The sequence below is a fragment of the Myripristis murdjan genome, chromosome 18, assembly GCF_902150065.1.
Source record: "Myripristis murdjan chromosome 18, fMyrMur1.1, whole genome shotgun sequence".
NCBI lineage: Eukaryota > Metazoa > Chordata > Actinopteri > Holocentriformes > Holocentridae > Myripristis > Myripristis murdjan.
In genome coordinates, this window is record NC_043997.1 from 9,187,295 (window position 1) to 9,211,042 (window position 23,748).

The following is a 23,748-nucleotide window of genomic DNA, read 5'->3' on the forward strand; positions in this document are numbered from 1 at the left end:
TGATGATGTGTTTTCAATGTCCTGTACACACTTTGTAACACATCGGTTATAAATAACAAAAATCTGTACTAAGAAATAATATAAAGCCATTAAAACACCAAAAAATTAATATTTCTTTCCAATTTTAGATCAATCAGTGAGATTTTATGGTGATTTGCATATTTTTCCATAGTGACGTAATAGGAATACTGGATGTATAAGTGGGGGTGTGGGGAGTTTGCCTGCGTATTTTTTTTTTTCTCTATCAGTCATGCTATTCTTTAACACAGCAGTGATTCGGCCCGTTTAAACCTTCATAAATGTTTTTCCATTTGCTGTTGTAAACACTCTGGTGTCTGGTAGCTCTTTGCTGCTGCTGCTGCTGCTGCACAGGAAGTGATGCGTTTCCCGGTTTATTTGGAATAACTGTCTCATTTTAAAACTTTTCTGAAAACCTACCTCTTTTCTTTGGCTTTTGACACCATGTAGGGTGTTGATTGGATTTGATTTGATTTTTATTTTACGAGTTTATGATTTTATGTGTATATGTGCATGTTTAGATCTTGTGCGGCAGTGCATTTTAAATTATTTTATTTATTTGATTTGATTTGATTTATTTGATTTGCTTATTTTATTTTATTTTATTTTTTTTATCTTATTTTATTATTTTATCCTATTGTGTATTTCACCTTCTTATTATGCTTTTATTGTGTTATCTAGTTGTGTTTTTATCTTGTTGTGCAGCACTTTGGAAACCTTGTGTTTGTTAAAATCGTGCTATATAAATAAAATGGATTAGATTGGATTGGAATAACCAGAAGAAGAAGAAGAAGAAGGTCTGGGTGGTTAGCATCAGCAGCGATAGGCACCATGAGTTAGGGGACTGAGTATGTATGAATATATAGAAAAGAGCAACTCAAACTCCATCAACAGGAAAGCCAAGTCCCGCCCACGCCGTTTGATTGACAGGTGATCTCTGCAGAAACAGCACAGCGATGAGCGCTTAGGAAAAAAAAAAAAAAAAAAAAAAGGCAGCCAAAATGAAAAAGTGGGATCTTGCACGTTAGCACTTGATTAAGAAATCATTGGTCACTTATGTGTGAACTTTTGCCAGAGCAAAATCAATGAGGTTATAAACTATAACAAGATGCAGCTCATTACAATAAAACTCTGCAGACATCTCGTTTTTTTAGCCGCCTGCAAGTAATTACACCCAATAAAGGAGGGTTTTCTTGTTTGTTTGTTTGTTTGTTTGTTTGTTTGTTCATGCAGAGTTGTTCTTGTTAAAAAAAAGTGAGATCATCACCACGTTTTAAAAAGGAGACGGACGCTCCCACAAAAATGATTAACGGCACAAGATGTAAACAGTTTGCGGTGCTTTTTTTTTACAAGAACACCGTGTGACTTGAACGCTTTGCTGCTGCAAAATTGAAAACACACGGCGGAGAGCCCGATCCAGCCACGTCGAATGGTTAACTTCATGTCGTCGCTTTGTTTCTAATTAACCTGAACACACTGATTAACATTTGGGACTTTAGTCTCCCTTCAAGTGTTGTTTTACATCGCTTGTTGGCTTTTTATTACATAACATGTTTTTACTCATTGACCCCCCTCATGTTGTTTTATTGGAGATTTGAGGTGTTTTGTTGTATCGACTTTTATTTTGTGACTTTCCGCTGTGAAAGAGAGCCTTGCTTTCAGCTGGTCTCTCCCGGGTCAAATAAAGTTTAAAATAAAATCTAATCTTAATTTCAGAATAGTTATATGGTGCTTTGGAAATGAACTCCTCCTGGCATGGTTTAATTCAATGTAGTCATTTTTTTTTTTTTTTTTTATTGTATAATAAGTTTAGCACTTTGGAATTATTCTTCCCCCATAGAGAGGTCAAGCCTTTCTCACAGCACTTACAACAAACTCACAGCCTTACTTAACTGAAAAGATAGAAGAAAGCATGTTTCTCCATATTGTATGACAGTGTCACATAGATTGTGTATCTATTTATTGAAGCTACATGACTCTTATGTTGAGTTAAATATTCAAATCCATTGTTTTATAACTGCAGCATCAGGATCTAGACGTCACACTGCAAAAACTCTTGCAGTCTTACCAAGAATATTTGTCTTATCTCAAGTCAAAATGTCTTATTTCTATTCAAAATATCTCATTACACTTAAAATAAGACATGATCATCTAAGAACTAACTTGTTTTTAGACAATTTTCACTTTTTTCAAGCTAATTTTCACTTGTTTCAAGTTAAGTTTCACTTGTTCCAGTGGCAAATTTTGCAAATGAAACAAGCAAATTTTCACTTGTTTCATGTGAATTTTCACTTGAAACAAGTTAAAATTGTCTAAAAACAAGCTACTTCTGAGGTGACCGTGTCTTATTTTTTAGTGTAAAGAGATATTTTGACTAGAAATAAGACATTCTGACTTGAAATAAGACAAATAATCTTGGTAAGATTTTGAGTTTTTGCAGTGCATGTGCAGATTAAGCAAGACACATTGGATGTCTTTGGAAACCTTGGAATCTCCGCTAGAATTTAAAATATTTTTACGTGGGTTTGAACAAAGCTCAGCCGTGCAGGGTGCGTTCGTAATGATGAGCCTACCCATGAGACCAGCAGGGCTAAAGAGCTCTAACAAGGAATTTAACTCAAAACTCAGATCAGTGCACATCACCGAGCAAAGTCCATGTCAAGCCATTTTCGTCGTCCAAAGGAGACCAGAAGTTGTAGACTATGCAAAAGTAATTAGTTCCCCAAGAAAGAGAAAGAGTAGGCTTGGGGCCTTGAGACCGGCGTCTTGGTCAAGCAGAGGAAACAGAAAATGGCCGCTGCAAAATGGCTGCAAATGGGGGTCTCTGACATTCAGTGAAAGCAAAAGATGGGCGACCTAAGTGCCGGAGCGCAGAGCTGAAATCTATTTGACTCAGCACTAGTGCAATCGGCTGCGTTTGTAAATTGGCACTCCGAGTGCCAGAGCGCACTCAGCTCGACAACACCCACCCACACACACACACACACACACACACTTGCACAAACATTCACACACAAAAAGCAAAGCAAGAACAGACCGTTTCTAAATTCAGAACACAAAGAGCAATTCCTCTGTTTTCCCGTTTGTTTTATTCAAAGTGTCACTCCGTCTCTGAGAGCGCGCTCGGAGCACTTCGTCAGAGATGCAAGGTGCAGCGGATTAAATATTTATGGCCGCGGCCAAATGGGGCGGGTTTCACGCGAGCTCCGAGGGGGTTCAGGGCTCTCGAAGATCACCCATCAGCCCCCGCGCAGCAAACTCCAGGCTGTTAAAGACGCATTCAGGACAGTCTCATTTAGAGGCTCTACCTTGTGCCATTTGATATGCACTTTCTTCCAGAAGTGCCTCACAGTACAGGAAGCACATCCATTTGCACCCCCAACAATGCCGGTGTCCGTGTGGTGTGGCTTGTCCTATATCCGTTGAGTGCTGCACGTCCAAATCACAGCATTTGATTCTTTTTTTTTTTTTTTTTTTTGCATTCGATTGTGAGAACTGCACGGCTCGTGTGATTTTGGTAAATGGTTTCCGTTTGGTTGTATCATTACCCGAAGTACATGGTTCAGCACCTTCTTCGATGACAAGGACCCGTTCTAGAGACTTTGGACTCATTTTGCGCAAGAGCTTATCACTTTTGTTAAATAGTAGATGATCTAATTTTGGAGACAAACTACGCACGTCTGTCCGTCCTGGGGAGGGATCCCTCCTCTGTTGCTCCCCTGAGGTTTCTTCCTATTTTTCTCCCTGTTAAAGGGGTTTTTTAGGGAGTTGTTCCTCATCCGATGTGAGGGTCTAAGGACAGAGGATGTTGTATTTTCCTGTAAAGCCCTTTGAGACAAATTTGTAATTTGTGATTCTGGGCTATATAGATAAATAAAATTGAATTGAAATTGAATTACTCCGCAGAGTCCTCCGTGTTAAATCCAATCTGTTTCAATCCAAAGTGGCGATCCGCAAGACGGTCTGTCTTTATTTAGTCGCTAAGCGCTCATCACAGCCGTGGTTTTGCACTGCATTTCTTTGTTAAAAAGACGTTTTTTTGTTTCTTTTAGTCAGACATACACTACTCACAAAAAGTTAGGGATATTTTGCTTTTGGGTGAAATTTATGGAAAATGTAAAATGTTCACGCTACAGTGATATTATATCATGAAAGTAGGGCATTTAAGTAGAAGCTGGTGATTTCCTCATCTCAAAACAATTTCTTGAAACAAAAGCCAACAACAGTGGTGGATATACCACAACAAAAAATGTCAGTGTCAATAACTTGTCATGTGCCCTTGAGCATCAATTACAGCTTGACAACGACGTCTCATGCTGTTCACAAGTCGACTTATTGTCTGCTGAGGCATGGCATCCCACTCTTCTTGAAGGGCGGCCCTCAGGACATTGAGGTTCTGGGGTACAGAGCTCCGAGCCTCTACACGGCGACTCAGCTGATCCCATAGGTTTTCTATGGGATTCAGGTCTGAGAAAGTGCAGGCCACTCCATTTGAGGTACCCCAGTCTCCAGCAGCCGTTCCCTAATGATACGACCTCGATGAGCTGGAGCATCAAACACCTGATGTGAATTTTGCTGTTAAACTCCTTGTTAGAGAACAGCAACTTGTGCAAAAAGTACTGAAACATTGAACAGTTGGACATGTGCATTCAAAAGTTTACAGAAGGTCACATTAAGTTCACCTGTAAAGGTTAGAATGCATTTTAGGTTCATCCTGAAATTTCACCCGAAAGCCGAATATCCCTAACTTTTTGTGAGTAGTGTAAGTTAAGGGATGTTATTTACCTTGACAGTTCCAGAGGTAACGTCCTCCTTCGTCAGAGAGCGTCCAACTGACGGCATTTCCTTGTTGTCTTTTTCCTTTGATTTTCTGTCGATGGCGTTTGATTTTCTCTCTGGTGGTGATCGCCGCTCCTGCTAAAAACCCAGTTCTTCTTCTTCTTCTTTTTCAATCTAAACACAACCGTAGTTCCTGCCAAAATCGTGGAACAGCTAAAGACCCAGGAAAGAGTGCTTCCCATTGAGCTTTCCCGTATCGACCAATGAGGCATTGACTCTAAAATGAAGACATCGAAAGATGTTTACTTTCCAGCTGATGATGGCGACTTGTCCACCAAGAAAGCCCCAAAATCCAAAGCAAGAACAAAGCACAATGTACCAGAAAATACCTATTGATAGACAGGTGGTTGGTCCAGTCAGCTGTTTTGTATTTGAAAGGGTCTGAACCCAACGGGTCAATGAAATCAGAGTTTGGCGTTGAGGGTTTTTGACTCTTTGGGATCACTGCCCACACACACACACACACACATTTTGCCGCATGCAAGCTGCTGGTTGTTCAGCTCGACTGCAAAACACCAGGAGGAGGGAGGGAGGGAGGAACTTTTTTTTTTTTTTTTTTTTTTTAGGTCATGGAAGCACTCCGAAGTAGTTCTTGAAAGTCGTGGAGAAGTCATGGAATTCAGCATTTCGGGGCCACAGTGGGAAATCAGCTGCTTTTAAGGCATAATGATGAAGCAATCTGTATTTAATCTGACCAATCTGGGCTTGACTTGTGTAGCCCCTCCCTTCCAAAAAAATTCATTTTAATGTGAACCTGCAGGGTTTTTTTATTTATTTATTTATTTTCCCCCGATGAGATTAAAGAGCGAAATGTTCGAATCTGGACGAGCGTCAGTGGGAGATCCGCTCTCGTTTTCTGACAAGTTGATTTTTCACACCGCACGGATAATTTCTTCTTCAAACTTCATAACCCCGTCTGTCGCCTTTTACTCTCTCTCTCTCTCCATCTCTCTCTCTCTCTCCATCTCTCTCTCTCTCACTCTCTCTCCTCTCCACTCTCCTCTCTCGTTCGCCCTTCGGAAAGCATTAGGATGCATGGGAAGGAAAAGGAGATGGGTAAACAACGTATGGACAACCCACAGGGGACCGCTAAAACACACACACACACACATACACACACATACACACACACACAGGAATAGACATATGCAAACACATGGGAATGGACAGGAACATGCACACACACACACACACATATACACACACACTTCCCATATGTAATGTGTGTGTCTTTGAAGCAGTCTGTCAATCAATCACTCACTAATTCCCAAGGTTCCGTGGTCGCCATTAGCGACGGGGGTCGATGCTCGGTAACCGTGGACACAGCGGACAGCCATCGATCTGAGAGAGAGAGAGAGAGAGAGAGAGATAGTGTGTGTGTGTGTGTGTGTGTGTGTGTGTGTGTGTGTGTGTGTGTGTGTGTGTGTTTGATAGCCATGATGGAGAATACTGTTGTGGCTCTGCCCTTTCTATTGATTGTCTTCTGGTTGCATTGAGGCGAAGCGGGCGTTCTGACTCTGTGTCCGAGTGTGTGTGTGTGAGTGTGTGTGTGTGTGTGTGTGTGTGTGTGTGTGTGTGTGGGAGAGAGAGAGAGAGAGAAAGAGTGAGCAAGAGAGAGAATATGTGTGCCTGTGTGTACATGCGGAAGTCCTTGCATATGTGTCCATCCATCTTTGTGTGTGTGTGTGTGTGTGTGTGTGTGTGCGCATGTGCATCTGCATTCATTCCAAGGTGTATGTGCACATGCGATCGAGTGTATGTCTGTGTGTGTGTGTGTGTGTGTGTCCATCTGTGTGTATGTGAGGCTGTTTATCAGTCTGGTCTGTCTCAGTATCTGTAACTACATCTACATTTGTCGTGTGTGTGTGTGTGTGTGTGTGTGTGTGTGTGTGTGTGTGTGTGTGTGTGTGTGTGTGTGAAGGTGCTCCTCAGTACAGTAATCAATGTGTGAATGCGTTTCTGACCCCACGGGGGGGAGGTGGACACTCCATTTTCCATTTTTACTCCTCTCTCTCTCTCTCTCTCTCTCTCTCTCTCTCAGTTTCTATTTTTTATATATTTTTTTTTAATCTAAAGAGCATTAAGTGCTCATATTGCCAAACAGATAAAAAAAAAGGAAGTGACAGTTACTGGCACAGCATAAACAGCAGCAACGTAAACATTTCCAGTCCCAAGGCCACACAAACCCAGCGGCCCAACATTATGATCAGTGTTTCCTATCAATAACTTAAAGTATTGGCACCAACATCCTGAAACCGATCAGAGTGTGTGATGCTTCACTCCCTCAGCTCGCGGCTCGAGGCGACATATTTTGAATTTGGGGGAAGTAAATTTGTCAAAACCTTTAGCCTTATTCCGCCCCTTCCTTTAGGCCTGTTTCAGTCGGGACGTTCAGAGGGAAATAAAAGCGGTAAACATCTGAAAGCTGGAAGCCTGAGGATTTATTTTGAGTGTGTGTCAAGTTATTATAGTCATAAGGCTGTAGCCTAATAAACACTGTGTTTTGGTTTGGCACCTATTTGTTTTTTAATTTATTTAAGAGAGTATAAGCATTATAATAGGAGCTATTCCCAAGCTTTATTATGTGTCATAAGGTTGTGGCAGCAATTTTGGGATTTGACACCATTTGTTACACAGATTTGGTGCAAAACTTAATTTTTGGCCACTCGAAAATTAATAAAAATGGTCAACATTCACTCCAGAATAGCACAGTAGGACGCCAAGACCTTGAGGAACACCGTGGAAAAATGGATTCCTTGGGTTGTTTAGGGTTCATGTGGTAAAGCAATACATTTAGATTTTTTGGTGGTGTCTTTCCAGTAGTTGGTCTTTTTCTCTTTTTGTCTGGTTATGATTTATGATGAGCGACGACAGGGCCGGCTGACCTACCGAGGCGACTTTTCTCCAAGTTTCTCTCTCTTTATTTTAGCGCTTTGTGCTGGAAACCATCGGTGTCGCTGGTTTTCAGGTGGTTGTAGAAATTGCTAGTTTTTTTTATTTTTTATTTTTATTTTTTTTTCCAGTTGTAATTCGGTGGGGGTGTTGGCCCGGTTCTGCTCAGCGGGCGGGGTTTGGAGCAGTAGGTTCCATGACCAGGTTTTAATTGGAAAGTCTAGTTTGATATTTTTCTTAATTTGCATTAAAGTGTCCTTCTGGATTTGTCTCTAAGCTCATTCATAGCCTCTCTCTCTCTCTCTCTCTCTCTCAGAATTTAATTTAAATTTTTTTTTCCTGGAATTGGAAGAGGTTTGTTTTCAAAAAGCCCTGACATTTTACTAAATTAAACAACTCCAAAATACAGAGAATCCAGGCTGTAAAAGTCTTGCCCATTTGCCAGCTGGAGGAAAAAAAGAGGAAAAAAAATGAAAAAGACATGAAATCTATCGGTGAGTCGCTCCGACAAAAAAAATGTTATTTTTTTTGTTTTAAAATTCTTCAGCTGCTTCCATCTCACATTATACAACTAATATGACAACATTAATATTGTTTTTTTTTTTTATTAGAAACAATATTAAAAACAATTGTATGTAAATAAAAATGTGTGTAAATAAAAAAAATAATAATAAGGGAAAAAATTCTGAAGAATTACATTTATATTCTGAATGGTGTAAATTATTATTATCATACCTTTTGTTTCCAGCTTTTCCCTATTAAACTTTGTTAATATTTGCTAATATTTTCCCCCCAGTTGATGTTTTTTCCTTGTCACTACATGTTTATGTCCAACTTCTGTTATTTTAATCAAGAAATTCCTCTGAATTGGAGATTTAAAAATCAAACATCACAAGTTTAATGTCCATGAATGAAAAAAAAAACATATTTTTGATTATTTTTGTCATATGTTACATATTTCTTATTCTTCATGAGCCCCTTCTTGTCCTCTCTGACCACCCATCCCTCTTCCTCGCTTAAAAAAAAAAAAAAAACAGCATTGGACATTATCCCTCCCTCTCTTTCCATCTTCATCCATCCCACTTCCTCTACCTCGCTCATCCTTCTTTATGTCCGCTTTTCCATTTTCACCTCTCTCTCTCTCTCTCTCTCTCTCTCAGTGTTGCCTCTGGTTCCCTCCATTCAGCCTTTCCATCTTTATATCCTCTCCTCCTCCTCGCCTCCATCAATCCTATTTCTCCCCCCCCCTCTATTTTCTCTTTTTCCCCTTACAGCCTCCTCTCTCTCTCTCTCTATTTGTTTTTAAGTACATTTCTGCCTTTTCCTCAAATGTAATAATAAATTAAAAAAGGTGTGTAAACGTAAAACAAGACAGAGAACGACCAATAAGAGCAAAAATCAACTATATGCACAGGACCACCTTGATTTTATGCTTGTTTTCCCTTAAAATAAAGTTATATCCTCCAGCTTACACCACTTTAATTTGATATAAGCTGTGGATTTATGTCAAAAAAAAAATAAATAAATAAATAAATAAATAAATAGTGTAGACTCTATTCCGGCAAATAAAAATGTGCATTAGGAGTTTCATCTCATGTTTGGCTGCTGTGAAAGTGACTGGTAGAAGAAAATGAAATGAATGACAAAACATTTTAAGGGGTTTTTAAATAACTTAAGTGTGTAATTGTCAAAATATTGAACATTTAATCCTCTGCAGTTTAAGGACTCTTAATGATAAATGGATATATGTTGTAAAACTTAAAATATATCCAAAAAAAAAAAACAAAAAAACAGCACCATCCTTCCTTTTTCCCCGTCTCCTCGTCTCTTCCTCTCCTCCCCATCAATCCCAGTCGTCCTCTCTCCTCTCCTCTCCCTCCTCCCTCCTCTCCTTCTCCTTGTTCTCCTTTTCTTCTCCTCGTCCATCCATTCATCCATCCATCCTCGTTTTCCATCTCTCTCCAGCAGACAGTTGTATTTGTCAGAGTGGTCGGCCCTCGGGCCTTTTAGTCCAGGAGATATGGCTTTCATTCTCCTTTTCTCTCTCTCTCTCTCTCTTTTCTCTCTCTCCCTTCCTCCCCCCGATGTCATCCTCTCCGTCTCGGCCCGATATGAAGACGTTCAATTTGTCTTCTTTTTTGCTTGTTCTCCTTACATCTTACAGGGTGTCTGCACAAGCTCAACCGCCTTAAAATGCCCACACGACTGCGAGGCGGCTTTTAAATTCAGGAAAATGTCACTTTGAATTCATAAACGTGTGTGTTTTACTCTGTAAATCAGAATTTAAATTCTGTCTGACGGGTAGAAATCCACACACATGTAAATCTATATTGTGCATCGCTGATGATTATTTCAAAATATCAAAAATCCATTTTTAAAAAAGTAGTGCATTGTGTTTATGACTCAATAATTTTACAATACAAATGTTTCCTGTCTGCTAAGTTTAGAAAATTATAAAGTGGTTGCTGCCTCCTTCCTAACTGCTTGCTTTTTAAGTTTTAGGTTTGATTTCCCTCCACATCTTGTGTCTCAAGTCTTAAGAAAAAAACAAAACAAAAAAAAACCTCCTTTAACCATCATTTCCTTCGTGATAGAATCAGATTTAAAAGTTCAAATCTCCTCGTCGGATCTGCTTTGATTTTGATTGGAAAGCAGCAGCGCCTCCTCACGCTTTCTGCAGCCGGGTTAAGATTAAAAAGCTGGGCCCTCTCCTCGCTCCTGGCCTCCTTTTCTTCATCGTTTTCCTCTGTTTCTTCCCCCTCCTTCCATCCTCTCTCTCTCTCTCTCTCTCTCTGCAGGACAGCAGACAGTACGTCTGGTCACTCTGCCCCGGGCTCTTTGACTGGACCTGCTCTCTCTCTCTCTCTCTCTCTCTCTCTCTCTCTCTCTCTCTCTCTCGCTCTCTCTCTCTCTCCGTGATTTGTTCTTCATATCCCTTTCTTCTCGAGGTGCGCTGATGAAGCGCTTTGCCTGATTTATGGCGGCCGATTAGCAGCTTGAGAAACACTCCGCAGTAAATTTATCTGCATCCTCACGTTCATTCAAGTCATTTAGTCTCATCTTCAGCGTTAAAATATTGTCTTTTCTTCAGAGAAGGTAAAAAAAAAAAAAAAAAATCTGCCGGTGGGATGATAAACAGCTTGTTTCTTGATCCTGCCTTGTTTCAACATATTTATATTTGTTCCCAGAAAAAAAAAAAAATCCTGAAACAAATGAAACTGCTTTGGAAACAAGTTGATTATATCTCATCCAACCAGCATTTTTTTTTTTGTCTGAAGAAAAACAACATCATAAAAGTGAACATGAAAGTATTTTTTTTTCTTACCCGTAATAGTGAATAAAAAAGTGTATAAACATCTAACCAGGCAAAGACTCACCAATAAGAGCAAAAAACAGCTGTATATACAGAAGAACTTGAATTTATGCTTACGTTTTCTTTAAAATGAAGTTGTTTCGTCAGCCTGGACGATGGTGCCAGTAAACGCCACATGCAGTGAATGCAGCGTGAATGTTAGCACGTTAGCTCCAGGCGCTAATGATGTGTATCAACGACAGGCCGGTGACAATTAGCCAAGACCTGCTGCCGTTTTTATTCAAAGCTGTCAAAGTTTCGGCAAACCACATCTGCGTGGTTTTCAAATGTGACCGAGCTTTTACCTCAAGAGAGCGAAATTCAACGTAAATTACACCTTTTTCCTACTTCAGGTCATAAGTTAATGACTGATATGCCCAAATATCAATATATCATAATAAAACTTTAAAAAATAGGTGTAGTTGAACATTGCTGAACTTGTGATGGCGACTGTTGAAAGTTAAATCAGAGATACGGCTGGAAGTTGTGTCGCTAACATGCTCACATTATCATTCAGAACACGTTAGCCATGAAATGATCAGCTCGCCGTCAAAAACAACACAGGTATCGGCTTACGTTTTAAAATATGATCCAATACGTCACATGTCACAAGTAAAACAAATGTTTACAAATTTACAAATGTAAAAAACGACGACTAATTCTGATCCACCGGCTAATATGTCATTGATATCTTGGTAGCTAAACCGTTAGCAACACTTTTTTTTTTTGTGCACATTTCACCATTTTCCATGCATGTTTTAATAGTTTTAATGTCACCAAACACCCATAAAACAAACTTAATTGTGTTTTGAATTTATTAAAAGGTATTGTTTAGTGTAGTTGTTATAGTTAGTGTCTTTTTTTGCAGACTCTCTGTCGGGTTTTGGAGAATTTTCTTGAGTTCACCGGTCAATCTGTAACACGTGCAAGGGCCACACACACCCGTTAGCTCAGCATAAAACCCAGTAGCATTACTAAAAATAACAACAAAAAAAATCAACTAAACACACAAAAACGTTCATACTGCAGTTGACTAAATTATTTTACTTTATTTTTATTATTTTTATTATTATTTTATATTATTTTTATTATTATTTTATATTATTTTTATTATTATTTTATTATTATTTTATTATTATTTTTTATTATTATTTTATTATTTTGAGTCCATTCAAACCCATTTTATATGTATATATTTTTTTCTTTTCTTATGCCGTTTATCTGCAGCAGAAGCATAAATTTAGACATTTTAGACAAAACCACTGATATTTCATAGCCCCGCTCACTGGCTGATTGACCGCCAGTGTATTAAATCACTAGGAGGGCTTTCATTAAATAATTTCACTTGTGATTATATCAGTTGTTTTTTTTTTTTATTTATTTATTTATTTTTATTAAATTGAGCCCTAAAGAAAGAATTTGATTGGCTCTGAGGGCCTCTGGAGGATCTACCTTCACCGCTGATCTCAGGTGCAAGAAATGTAGCCCGAAGAAGTTTTTCCCATTGTGAATTCATTTTTTTTCCCATTGTAAAATCTTTTTTTTTTCTCCATTGTAAATTCATTTTTCCTCCCTTGTAAATTCCCTGAACCTCGATGGGCTGTCATTTCACATTTTTCCTGCCGATACGTCTCCGATCCGGCAGTCGCATCCAAACCTGATGTTTAAAAAATCTTCACCAGCCACTGCTGAGTTTTGTTTAACATGCGTGTGAGTCTCTCTCTTCCTCCTTCCTCCCTCTCGCTCCTCCTCCTCCTCCTCCTCCTCCTCCTCCTCCTCACCTACTCGCCCGTGCGTTCCTCCTTTAAATTAACTTTGAAACAACTTGACATCTCCACCTCCCCTCCCTCCATCTTGTTTTCTTTATAGCTTGCAGACAACTGTACTGTGTGTGTAATGGGCATTCCTCTAAGGCCTTCAACCGTGACTGGGGCAAAACCAACTGACCTACACACACACACACACACACACACACACACATACACACACATATACACACACACACATGCACTTGAAACCACACATACTGTATTTGCACAAACTCACGTGCACAGTTACATGCAAAAGCGCACTTGCATGATTGTAACTTTAAGCGTCGGCTACACACAAGCTACACGTGCACACACAAGCACGCACAAACACACACACACACACACACACATAGCAAGGCAGGGTCATCTCTCTCACTCTGCTGGTTGTTGTGTATAGAAGTCAGTTCCAGGTCAGTGCACAGAGCCAGGGATCTTAGTCCATACAAAAGGATGTGTGTGTGTGTGTGTGTGTGTGAGAAGGGGTGGGGTGTGTGCTTCTGTGTGTGTGTGTGTGTGTGTGTGTGTGTGTCAGTGAGGATGCACCACAGCAGCCCCAGGCCTCTGAAACAGCACTCAGACCCCCGAAACACTTCAACAAAAACAGTACAACTGATGAGAGCAGACGCCAAACATTAGGGCGCGAGTGTCAGGAAATGTGTCGCAGCTCACCGCAAAGCATCATGGGTACGGGCCAGGCCGCGACGAGGCGGTGACGAAGGGCAGTGATTGGCTCAGGTGGTGGAAATGTCAGTTTGATGGATTTTACAGCAGGGGAGGGTGACGGATAAAAAGCTGTTTGGCCGATTGAGGAAGTCACACCACCGTGACCGTTTATCACACACACACACACACACACACACACACACACACACACACACACACACACACACACACACACACACACACACACACAGATAATAAACCAGGTGAATTAGGCCTAGTTATTGTACGTTATTTGTGATTTGAGTCTCACTTCACTCAATCCTTAGGTTTTTTATTTTTAATAATGCACATTTAAAGGTGGTAGATGCATTATAATGTAGTTTTTGTTTATCTCTATTTGTGTGTGTGTATGTGTGTGTGTGTGTGTGTGTGCCCATGTATCAAAAGAAAAAAATCTGTGTTTGTGATGTGTGTTATGTGTGTGAGTCAAAAACAGCGAATGTGCAAAAGAGGATAATTGTCATTACTTTGGTGTATTTTATGATGATGATTATGATGATGATGAAGGTAATGACGCAGTGTGTGTGTGTGTGTGTGTGTGTGTTTTTGTGCATGCATCAGGCCTGACCGCAGCAGCCATGGCCGAGCTCCAGAAGCTGCAGAAGATGAAGATGATGATGAGCCTCCAGAACGGCAACGAGTCGGACAATGACGACATACACTCCAACACAGGTGACAGACCCCGCCCAGCACACACACACACACACACACACACACACACACACACACACACACATATTATAAGTGTTCATGGAGACACCAGCATGAGGAAGATGTTGGCACCTTTGTATGGAAACATGTCTCCTTTTAGAAATATTTTGCATAAATCATAAAACATCTTATAATATATATACAATAGAGTGTATATATACAATATATATAATAGGGGGTTATTACAGGAAAAGAAAACAGGTTTTTCCTAGTTTGTGCATGGCTGTTGCTCTCTGGATGTTCGTTGAAGATATTTAAAGACTTAAAGATGATGTCGCCCACAAAACGAGCCAATCAGAAGTGGCTCCAGCTGTTTTGTCGAATCAGGGCCTCCCCTAAAATCAACCAAAATCACCTAATCAATAAACCTGGGGCAGCAACCGTCGTCAGTGCCAGGGAGGAGGGCGGAGCCACCGATACTACCAGCCAATCAGCAGCCAGGGACGCACTCACTCATAATGAATGAATGAATGAATGAATGTCTCCCAGAAGAGCTCGTTAGATGATCGGTGCGAGAATTTTCTGTGAAAGTTTTCTTTTTAAATGCCACAGTTGTTTTTTTTTTTTTTATTTAGACGACACTTAATTATATAAAAAACAAAATGATGAAAATCCCTGCCCTTTGAAAGATTTAACTTTTGGCAAACACAATTAGAAAGCAGAAAGCCAGAAAAAAATAAGGGGATCCAATTTGCCCTGGTAGCCCTGACCAACTTGGTGTTTTATAAAATGTCAATAAATGTTGTCGTGGTGTACAGTTGTCCCTCGCTATAACGCGGTTCACCTTTCGCGGCCTCGCAGTTTCGCAGATTTTTTTTGTGTGCAATTTTGCATGCTTTTTTTTTTTTTACTGGACTTATTTTTCTACGAAGGTTTGAACTTTGAGAGTTTAAACAAGAGAGAAAAGTGAGAAAATGTTAATGCCTGTCTGAGAAAAGTGTATAAAGTGTGTAGTGAGGGGTTTTACAGCCTTAAAACATCTAGAATAATTGTAAAAAATAAAGCTGACTACTTCGCGGATTTCGCCTATTGCGGGTTATTTTTAGAACGTAACTCCCGCGATTAACGAGGGACCGCTGTATCTGCTAGTAAGGCCGGGCAACTGGATTTTTTGGGCCTTTGGTTCTCAGATGACTAACAAAACATCCTCAAGATCACACAGAAAGTCCAGTTGCTTTTGCTTACAAAACGCAAAATCTTACTAAGATTATTTGTCTTATTTCTAGTCAAAATATCTCATTACACTTAAAATAAGACATGATCACCTCAGAAGTAAATTGTTTTTAGACAATTTTCACTTGTTTGAAAATTTGCTTGTTTCATTGGCAAAATTTGCCAGTGGAAAAAGTGAAAATTCACTTGAAACAAGTGGAAAATTAGCTAGAAACAAGAAACAAATTTTGCCAATGAAACAAACAAATTTTCACTTGTTTCAAGCAAATTTTCACTTGAAACAAGAGACAGTTGTCTAAAAACAAGTTATTTCTGAGGTGATCATGTCTTATTTTAAGTGTAATGAGATATTTTGACTAGGAATAAGACATTTTTGACTTGAAATAAGACAAATAATCTTGGTAAGATTTTGAGTTTTTGCAGTGTATAGGTTCAGAGGTTTGAAACATTGGAGATCAAAACTTAGGCTTTCCCTGTCCAGAATTGACTTTCCAACTTCCAAAACTCTCCAGGAATTCCTTTGCGAACCTTTTTTTTTTTTTTTTCTGGCAGGAAGCTTGTCATCGTCACGGAATCACTCTGTCTCGGTTATTTTATAGGTTGCCGTCATTACTCTCCTTTTTCCACCTCGTCATCCACTTCCTCGACGGCCACGCCTCTCTTCTTTCCTGTTGGCTTTTCCCCCTCAAGGGTCAAGTTATCTTCACTTAATCTTCCTCTCGCCTCGCTTTGTGTTATGTCAGAAAGGAGGAATACGGATGCCTGCTGGAAAACAGAGGCGGGAAAGGAAACCGAAGAATGAATGAGAGAAAGAAAGAAAGAAAGAAAGAAAGGAACAAGTTTTTATTATTATTGAAACCCGACTTCTCCTCATGTAAGAAACGTCTTTCAGTGGTGTCGCTTTCGCACGCACACACACACACACGCGCTGACCTCGATTAAACAAAACACACTCGCGCGGTACATTTCTTCTTTGTGCGTTGGCGAACGAGGTCGCCCTCCCGTGCACGGCGCAGGTGTGCTGGTGAAAATGATATGAGTGAAAGGCTCGGGCCGTCTTACATAAGGGGCCGCTCGAGTTTCTCCGGCTTTTTTCTCCGATTCTTCTCGACATCATCGCTCTCTTCTCTTCTTCTATCCCTCTTTTACGCTCGCGTCCTTATAGATGTCCTTCCGTCTTCCTCGGTCCTCCAGCGGAGATAAAGTACGCGCTTTCTGTCTCTAAATCTTAGATAATTTGTTTTGAAACGTTAAATTTTCATATCATATGGTGTTGTCAAGACTAAAGAGGATCTCATTAGTCAAGATAAAGATGATTACTCCCTCTGGTTTTGTCATGAGGATATTTTCCTTATTAATGATTATAATAATAATTAAAAATGAATAAAAAAAAAAAAAAGTAGATTTCTCCAAACTGAAATGACAGCATGCCTCTCAGTGTCAGAAAAGACAAAAATCATGAGCTACATTATAGACGTTAATAGACATAACAAGACAATAAAATAAAATAGCATGTTAATACTGTAATGTTAAATACAATACTATACAGAAATATTTTACAGAAACGGCTTTAAGTCATTTTAATTCTTCTTTTACAAGGTTATAACATGGAAATAACCATATTATTATTATACTGTCCTATGCACTATGCTATGCTACATTATCCTAGCTTATTGTATACTATACTATCCTGTAGTATACTATATTATACTATGCTATACTGTATTACATTAAACTACACCATGCTGCACTGTATTACACTACAAGCTTGATTTATACTACATTCTATAAGGCACTGTGTATTTTGCTGTACTATGTACTTTACTGTATTATAATCTATACAACAACATAAAAAATACTACAAGACATTACACTAAACTATACTATTCTGAACTATACTACATTAGCCTATACCCCCCATGGAACCACTACCATACTGTGTACTACAGCCTACTGTGCTACACTACGTTACACTATATTGTACTTTGCTGTACTTTATTGTAGTCTTCTCTACTCTCCTATAAGGTTCATGACACTATATTACACTACACTATACAGTACTGTACTTTGCTGTACTATATTGTACTCTACTGTACTCTATTATAATCTTTGACTCTGTACTACACTACACTATACAGTACTGTACTTTGCTGTACTATATTGTACTCTACTGTACTCTATTATAATCTTTGACTCTGTACTACACTACACTATACAGTACTGTACTTTGCTGTACTATATTGTACTATACTGCACTCTACTACAGTCTTTATGACTCTGTACTACACTACACTATACAGTATTGTACTTTGCTGTACTATATTGTACTATACTGTACTCTGCTGTAATCTTTATGACACTGTACTATACTATATAGTACTGTACTTTGCTGTACTATATTGTACTATACTGCACTCTACCATAGTCTTTATGACACTGTACTACACTACACTATATAGTACTGTATTTTTCTGTACTATATTGTACTATACTGTACTGTCCGATAATATTCATGACACTATATTACACTACACTATACAGTACTGTACTTTGCTGTACTATATTGTACTCTACTGTACTCTATTATAGTCTTTATGACTCTGTACTACACTACACTATACAGTACTGCACTTTGCTATACTATATTGTACTATACTGCACTCTACTATAGTCTTTATGACACTGTACTATACTATATAGTACTGTATTTTGCTGTACTATATTGTACTATACTGTGCTCTCCTATAATATTCATGACACTATATTACACTACACTATACAGTACTGGACTTTGCTGCACTGTATTGTACTACACTGTACTGTACTCTACTATAATCGTCATGGCACTGTATTACACTACACTATAATGTAGTGTACTGTACTGTACTTTACTGTACTCTACTATAATCTTCATGGCACTGTATTACACTACACTATACTGTAGTGTAGTGTAGTGTAGTGTACTGTACTACACTGTACTGTGCCATACTGTTCTATTATTCTTTATTAGTAACGATACACCGTAATATACTATACTATAATCTTTACTTATGATGACAAATTATACTGAACTATGTAATCTAACATATATTCCACTACACACAGAGATATTTAATGGAAATAGTTGTCCCAGTAATATATCTGAGGGAAACAGCTCTTTGTGTACAATAGCTCACAGAAATGGTTGTCTCCAAGTAAATATTTCACAGAAACATTCGTCCAAATATACTTCACGGGGGTGGCTGGTGGAGTACGACGTTTCAGTGAATATCTGGCACGAAACCGTTGACAGAATTCAATATTGAGGTCAATATTTCACAGAATCCGCTGTCTGAATGTGATGTTTCACAGCCGCTGTTGTCCGAATGCCGTATCCAGGTCAATGTTTCATCAAAACATTTGTCTGAATGTGATATTCAGGTCAATATTTCACGGAATGGTCTGTAAGTATTTGTCAGATATTAAACCCGCAGAGGAACAAAGTGACTTTGAGCCCACTCCATCTCCGCCGTGTTTGCCACTCTGAATTATTGAAAAGACACAAAACAAAAAGCAAAGAGAGAAGAAAAGAAGGAGAGCGAGAGTGATCCTTTCTGACTGACTCTCCTGTTTCTATTTCTATTTTTCTTTCTCTTTTTCCTTCTTTACATCACCCCCCCACCTCCAGCATACACACACACACACACATGCACGCACACACATGCACACACACACCCGTTTGCCTTTTCTTCAGCTGACCTGGCAAATGGGGTTACAGAGTTTCTCTTTCCTATTCTCATTTTATTCTCTTTCCCCTTGTCGTTTTTTATTTATTCCCTCCCTCCCCCTCTGCTCTTCTTCCTCTCTCTCCTTTCATTTCATTCAGTGAATTTTTTTTGTGTGTGTGTGTGTGTGTGTATGTTAGTGTGTGTGTGTGTTAGTGTCTAAAGCCCTCTTTTCATTGTCCGACCTTATTTTCTTTGTAACAGACACTCGCGCCGGCCTGGGAAACTACGGCAGACAATGGGGCAGAGGCAACGGGAGTATGAACGAAAAGAAAATAAAAAAAGAGAGAGAGAGAGGAAGGGAGGAAGGAGGAGAAATAGACTGGAGAGGAAAAAACAAAACAAAACAAAAACATTACAAGAAAGAAAAGGGATATTTAGGGCAGGAGGAGAGGAAAAAGATATTCGGTGTTTGGCGAGTGAAAGTCGATCGCCTGGGCTTGTTCTGGCCAAATATTGTTTTCACTTTGCAGCGAATGGGAAAAAATACTGTGACTGGAGCGAGGGATGAAATGAGAGAGAGAGAGAGAGAGAGAGAGAGAGAGAGGGTATATGTCATTTTTTGTCATCACTGTCATTCGAAACCTCGCATCTCTGCTTTTAACTTTTCTGTGTGAGACAGAGAGAGAGAGGGGGGTGGAAGAGAAAAAAATGAAGAGGAAAAGAAAGAAAAGAAGCAAAAGGGAAATGGAAGAAAGATGACACAGAGAGGAAGAGGAGAGAGAGATCGAGGAGCAAGAAGAGATAGAGCAAGTGGGAGAGAGAGAAAGAGAGAGAAACCAGACCAGAGGAGAAGAAACGACAGACAGAGAGAGATGAAACAAGAGAAAAGAACAACAGAGACAGAAGGAGCGAGGGATCAAGTGGAAGGAGAGAGAGTAGACGAAAAAAGAAATAGTGAACGAGAGAAAAGGAAAAAGTACACTGTAAAAAAATGAGATCATCTGAGTGTGTTTCGGGAATTTTTTAGGAATTTTTCTGCATAAATAACGTCGAAACGCGGCAGAATGAACGAGGATCAAGAAGATTCTGGAAACAAGTGGCATTATCTCATCCCGCTGACAGATTTCTGCGTGTGTGTGTGTGTGTGTGTGTGTGTTTGTGTCTTTAAACACAGAGGACGAGACTTTTTTTTTTTTTTTTGCAGTGTAAGGATCTGGTTTAATTGTTAATGAACTTAACTCCTTCCATTTACACTGATTGCCTCTTTTGTACTTTGTGGCTTTGGCAGTGTTTTCTTTTCTTTCTTTTTTTAAAAAAAAAAAAAAACATTCATGCCAATAAAGCTCGTTAAACTGAAATTGAGAGAGGAAAGAAGGGAATGAGAAAGAGAGGAGGGAACGAGCAAAAACAAGAGAGGAAAAGAGCGAAACAAAAAAGGGAGAGAGAGAGAGACAAAGATGGACAGAAGGAAAGACAAGGGAAATGGCGCAAATGCACAAGTTTGAGAGAGAGCAGGAAGAGAGAGAAAAAAGAGAGAGGGAGAAAGGGAAGGACAGAGGCAAAGTCAGTGAAAAGACAAAGACAAGAAAATGGGAAGGAGCAACAAAAAAAAAAGGAAGTGAGAGACAGAGGGAGGGAGAGAGAGAGAGAGAGAGAGAGAGAGAGAGGGAGAACATCTGCCCATCTGTTTATACTTCTTTTCTTCCCCGGTGTAAATGGCAGAGGGGATGAGGCCCAGCTGTCATCCACACACACACACACACACACACACACACACACACACACACACACACACGCACACACACGCACACACGCACGCACACACTCTGACTCGCACACACACACACACACACAGAGCACAGGGAATTCAGTAGGCAATAATAGAGAGAGACGGTTGCTAATTCAAACTAATGGAGGGAGATGAAGATGGATGAGAGAGGGAGCAGGGGAGTAGAGAGAGAGAGAGAGAGAGAGAGCAGCACAGAGGAGGAGAGCGAGTGCAGGAATGAGAGGCAGCGGTAATAGAGTGAGAGCAGAGAGGAAGTGACAGATATTTCCCTGTTTAAGTAATAATCGGAGACGTTTTCATATAAATAAACGTCCGTTTTGCTGCTCCCCGTCAGCAGGCGACGGCACACAACAACAACAACAACAACAAGAAAAAGAAAACAAAAAAATTTCATCATTTTACGAGCGATGACAGCCTTGGTTTTTTTTATCGGTTCAATTGAAAACTACATGGCAAACGGTGCAGACGTGTTAAAATCTGTGCTTCATGTAAACTTTACATTACCGCTGCTCATTTTTCCTTCCATTCACTCCCATTCATTTCAGTTCATGACAAAATTCAACTTGCAACTTGCTTGAGAGTCGTAATTTATCTCAACTTAACTTCCCGCCTGGGGTTTATATTTTTGTCCAAGTTGCTTTTATCATCCTTGTGCGGCGATTTCGATTCTTGATCTGAGAAGTCGACGTGTTTTCTCAGTGCGTTCACGGGTGTGTTGTCGCGTTTATGTGCCGTTTGTTTGGTCAGAAAATTAAACCCGTCCGTGAGCAAACGTGCACATCATGTAACTGGAAATGTAACTTTTTGCTGCCTCTTGGCCAGGACTCCCTTGAAAAAGAGGTTTTTAATCTCAATGGGATATTCCTGGTTAAATAAAGGTTAAATAAATAAATTAATTAATAAAAGTTATAAAAACTGCGTTGGGCTGCGTCTTGCTTCAAAAACAAGGCAACGACCAAAGAGGAGAGTTATTTTTTTTCCAATTTATTGGCTGCAACTGAATGCACCGTTTCACTTTGTTGCACCGTGGGAATAAAACAGAGTACAGTTGTCCCTCGCTATAACGCGGTTCACCTTTTGCAGCCTCGCAGTTCCACAGATTTTTTTTAGTGCAATTTTGCATTTTTTTTTTTTTTTTTTTTTTTTTACAGCGCATTGTGTTCTGCGTCCTGATTGGCTAAGGGACTGTAGACCATTGTCAATCAATCTCCTCCGTGCCGTGTCTCCTGTACAGTACAGAATGCATTCATTCTATAATACTGGACTTATTTTTCTACAAAGGTTTGAACTTTGAGAGTTTAAACAAGAGAGAAAAGTGAGAAAATGCCTGTCTGAGAAAAGTGTATAAAGTGTGTAGTGAGGGGTTTTACAGCCTTAAAACATCTAGAATAATTGTAAAAAATAAAGCTGACTACTTCTGACTGGTTCTTTTATTTTCATTTGTACAGTGTAATGGTCTGCTTCGTTCTTGCTGGTGAGATAATGCACTTGCACTTTATGTTGCACTGCCTCTTATGCATAGCTATGGCATTATTGTTGATGATGTTTTTGTTGTTGGTGATGTCTATGTTAATAATGATGTGACGGTCACCTGACTGTTTTTGTTTTATCTGTTTTTTTACTGTAAAGCACTCTGTGTATTCGTACTGCGAAGGGTGCTATATAAATAAAATTTTACTTACTTACTTTTTACTTACTTACTTCGCGGATTTCGCCTATTGCGGGTTATTTTTAGAACATAACTCCCGCGATAAACGGGATAAACTGTATATGTCTCTGCTAGAAAATAGTTTTTGAGGAAAAGATCGCTTAATAAACTCAACTGAAATGTTCATGACTTCTACATCGCAGCAGGATTGTTCACCGAATTAGCTGGGATTTATAATCTCAGACAGTTTGTTTTAAATCTCGTCTAACAGATGAGTATTTCTACTGTGCAGGTTGCCATTCAAATTCCCAGCAGCAAAAACTCCAAAGGAAAGTAAATGAGTAGCGCTCTGCCCTCGAGCAAGGCATTTAACCACACAAAACCTCCAGTGGAGCCGCTCTGTCCCAAACTGTGGCTGCACAGCCCGGTCGCCACGACGACATGTTGCCATTTTACATCTCTGCAAACCAAGAACACGTTGAAATGTGACGTTTTCAAGTTTCGTGACGTTGTCTAAAGCGAGCGAAAAACACCGAGGGGGGGTGGACGGCACGATCGGCGGGATTTCGTTTGGCGTGGGTTTGAATCCCACGTCAACCAGGAGACACGCTCATTTTTCGCTAACTAACCATCTGTTTGTATGTTAACCACGACCTTTTCCTAGCCTTAACCAATGTGCAAATTTAGAAGAAATTTTGCACATTTTATACACCCATGCACACGTTTTTTTGCACACTGGGTTGTACTCAGATCTTATTCTGTTGTACTTAGATCTTATTCTTTATATTTTTTTTATTTTTGATTTATTTAATCTGTAATCTGTGGATGCTGCTGAAAAACTGCGAATTTCCTGCGGGATGAATAAAGTATCTATCTATCTAGCCTTAACCAAGTAGACCACATTCACCACATGGGCTGTACGTTTCAAAAGGCAACATGTTTTTCTGGTGGCTGGGTTGGGGTGGAGACAGCGAAACAAAAGCTGTGTCCCAATTCAGGGTCTGCATCCTTCGAAGTCGGCAACACTGCGCGAAGACCTGTCCCAATTCATCCAAAGTCGAAGGATCCTTCAAATGCGTCCTCTT

General features: G+C 39.6%; 1 protein-coding gene across 1 annotated transcript in view; it reads left to right on the forward strand.

The window, feature by feature from the left end:
- Positions 1-23,748, forward strand: part of dachb (dachshund b) — a 97,843-nt gene that overhangs the window by 46,021 nt on the left and 28,074 nt on the right. The window contains exon 3 of the mRNA XM_030076060.1: positions 14,197-14,307. Coding sequence (XP_029931920.1) covers positions 14,197-14,307 — 111 coding nt within the window. The remainder of the gene's footprint in view (positions 1-14,196; positions 14,308-23,748) is intronic.